The sequence below is a fragment of the Spermophilus citellus genome, assembly GCF_964194105.1.
Source record: "Spermophilus citellus genome assembly, chromosome: 18".
Lineage (NCBI taxonomy): Eukaryota > Metazoa > Chordata > Mammalia > Rodentia > Sciuridae > Spermophilus > Spermophilus citellus.
The window spans coordinates 42,776,120-42,779,148 of record NC_138200.1 but is presented as its reverse complement, the minus strand read 5'-3'; the positions used below and the strand labels follow the sequence as shown (position 1 = coordinate 42,779,148).

At 51.8% G+C, this 3,029-nt stretch overlaps 1 protein-coding gene across 1 annotated transcript; it reads right to left on the bottom strand.

Moving 5' to 3' along the window:
- Positions 1–678: 678 nt before the first annotated feature.
- MT4 (metallothionein 4) lies at positions 679–2,738 on the bottom strand (the record flags this gene model as incomplete). Its single annotated transcript, XM_081275693.1, has 3 exons — positions 2,676–2,738; positions 1,277–1,342; positions 679–770 (listed from the first exon to the last, which is right to left on the bottom strand). The coding sequence occupies exons 1-3, from the start codon at positions 2,704–2,706 to the stop codon at positions 679–681; spliced, it is 189 nt and encodes a 62-aa protein (XP_081131819.1). The 5' UTR covers positions 2,707–2,738.
- Positions 2,739–3,029: the final 291 nt, after the last annotated feature.

Sequence of the window (3,029 nt, the reverse complement as noted above, 5' to 3'; positions counted from 1 at the left end):
ACCTGGTCCACATCTGCCTGGTCACCAAATATCCAAAGCAGGGCCACTAATACCAGCTGTGTCTGCTGACCCTGGGGGTTGTTCTAGCTACACACAGACTCTGCTCAGGACTGATTCGGTGCTCCCTTCTGGTGGGGATCCAGGAAGCACTCCTAAGGCAACAGGGAAGTGCAACAGGGGTTCATGAGAAGGTGATCGCAGGGGACCAGGTGCTAGTGGAGACTTTCAGGAGACAGCACAGAACAAGTCTCAGAGTTGTCCCACGTGAGGGAGGAACCCTGGGTATTTATCCACCAATTCCTGATTCTCATTGGTTAAAGGCTATTCCCAGGGGCAAATTAACTCCCCAGTGCTCAGGGCCTCCGCAGTGCAGGGGCAGAGGCAGGGTGGCAGACATGTAGCGAGCAGCGGCTTGCAGGAGGGGTCCCTGGGCCAGCTGCAGGGTCTGCTATGGAGCCGGCCATCTTGGTCTTGCTGGGCATGGGTAAAACAATGCTCTGAGTCACCAGACGACCACGAGTGAAAACTTTATTGCTCTCAGCACTTTACATGAGTGTCACCAACACGACGTTTGGGCAAATATATAAAAAGCACAACTTATGGTACAATCGTTTCAACTTCTGATTCATGCACTGTACAGACGCTCCCAGGATCTCTCCCAGCACGAAAGGACGGGTCTCAGGCACAGCAGTTGCACTTGTCCGAGCTCCCTTTGCAGATGCAGCCCCGGGCACACTTGGCACAGCCTGGGGGGCAGCAGGGACAGCAGCCTGCAAGGGTTAGCAGATGAATGAGTCAGCTTTGCGTCCACTCTTCTATCTCCCCCCCCCCCCCCATCACTGAGAGGAGGTGGGAAGAGTGTGAGCACGAGGCTTCGATCCATATTAGAAACTGTGGGACGGGAGACTGTGGGACATGAGAAGGGAAGGAAATCTCAGGGGTCATCCAGAGTCTGCCAGAGTCCCAGAGAGGGGAAGGGGTTGTCAAGGCCATGGGTAGTGGCAGATACAAGACTAGAACCAGGGCTCCAGGCACCAGGCTGGTGTGTTAGCTCCTTTGCCACTGGACAGGACAGAGCCTTCCCTCAGTCTCCTTTCTTCTCCAAACCCCACTGATGTTCCTGTGCTTGGGTGGGCTGTAGCCCTGAAGAGCGCTGTTTCAGATCCCTTCCAAATGAGTTCAAGGCCCCTCAATGGCACCATGGCTGCATGGTTGAGGATGAATGATTAGACCTTTCGAGAGCCCAGCCCTGGGTGTCCCTCGTCACCATACTCACTTTTACGACATGTTTTGCAGCTGCAAGTTGTACATTTGCAGTTGTCTCCACAGATGCACATTCCTCCTACAAGAGAAGACAGGGCCACCGTGACACCAGGGCTGGGACAGAGTGGACTGCGAGCCCTGCTGCAGACTCTCACTGTGTCAGGGTGTCTGCGCTAGCCTTGGGGAGTAGCTGCTGAGCATCCCCCTGTGTTGAGGACTGTCCAGTGGTTCCCGTCACAGGCCATCAGGAATATTTGTTAAAAGGCACATTCCCGGGACCAAACCCTAAGATTGTCTGATTTCTGAATTGAGTGGGGAAAGCCATTAGTATTTTTCATACATAAAAATCATCCACATTAAAAAAAAAATTTTGGTAATGCTGGGAATGATTGAACTCAGAGATGCTTTACTACTGAGCTACATTCCCAACCCTTTTTTATGTTTTATTTTGAGACAGGGTCTAAGTTGCTTAGGGCCTTGCCAAGTTACTGAGCCTGGCCTCAAATCTGTGATCCTCCTGACTCAGCCTCTGAGTCACTTGGATTGCACACATGTGCCACCATGCCCAGCCATTTTTTTTAAAACTCATCCCAGCCATCATTTCAAAATGCTGGAAGCTCTATCTATCTTTTTAAAAAAATATTTTAGTTATGCATGGACACAATATCTTTATTTTGCTTATTCATTTTTCATGTGGTGCTGAGAATTGAACCCAGTGCCTCACATGTGCAAGGCAAGTGTCCTACCACTGAGTTCACAACCCCAGCCCTGGAAGCTCTGTCTCTTTAGCACGTTTTTGGTACAGGCATGTGCTGTTAAGGTTGAGAGGCTTGTGGACTTTTAGATACCATTTTCCAAGGCTGTGAAATCTCAGGATGGCTTTGAACCAGATCTCCCTCCTTCTAATCAACATGCTTCTGTGAAGATAAGCAGTTTTGAAGACTCAGGGATACACTTAGGTGGCTAACAACTACCCTGACTTCTGTAAGTGCTTAATGATTTTAGCACTTTCATGGAAACCCTGGGAGGATGCATCTGGGAATGAGTGATCTCAGTTTACAGATGAGGAAACCACGACCCAGAAATTATAAGTGTGGATGAGTGAATGGCAGCAGCAATGGACCTAAGCCAAGTAGCCAGGTTCTGGTCCAGAGTTCTTTTCCCGAACCTGGTGGCTGCCACCAGGATCTGCAACTAGGAGGACCAAAGTTTTCAGATCCTCTCCTCGGCCATTCCCTGTGCCAGGGCTATCAATTCCAGCAAATCAGACTAGAAGTCACCATGGTGGGAGCTGCCCCAGAGGTTGTCAGTCCAGGACAAACCTGATTGGTGACTTCTGATTGGAGTCCTGCATGCTCCCTGGAGGGTGCTGGTGCTGGGCTCCAGGACTCCAGGAGGGCCTCCTTACTTACCAGACATGCAGGTGCAATCCCCGGGGTCCATGGTCCAGGCGTGCAGGGGGTTCCGCTGCTGTCCTAACTAGGAAGGGAGGCTGAGTGAGCAGTGGCTGGAGGCTCCCTATTTAAAGCCGTGTAGGTGGGGCCCGCAGCTCACCCCACCTCTCCCTGGGGCCAGACGCCCTGCACACGGCCCAGCCAGACGCTGCAGGCTGGGGGCTGGGGAGAGCAGGCAGATGAGGACAGAGAGGCTGAGCGGTACAATCATTTGGATGGTTTTCCACAAAAGGTACAGGTGCTGCACCTACTCTACCTGTCCACCTGCCAAGGTGTCACAGAACCAGGCTCAGGTTCAAGTTGGCAGTTGCA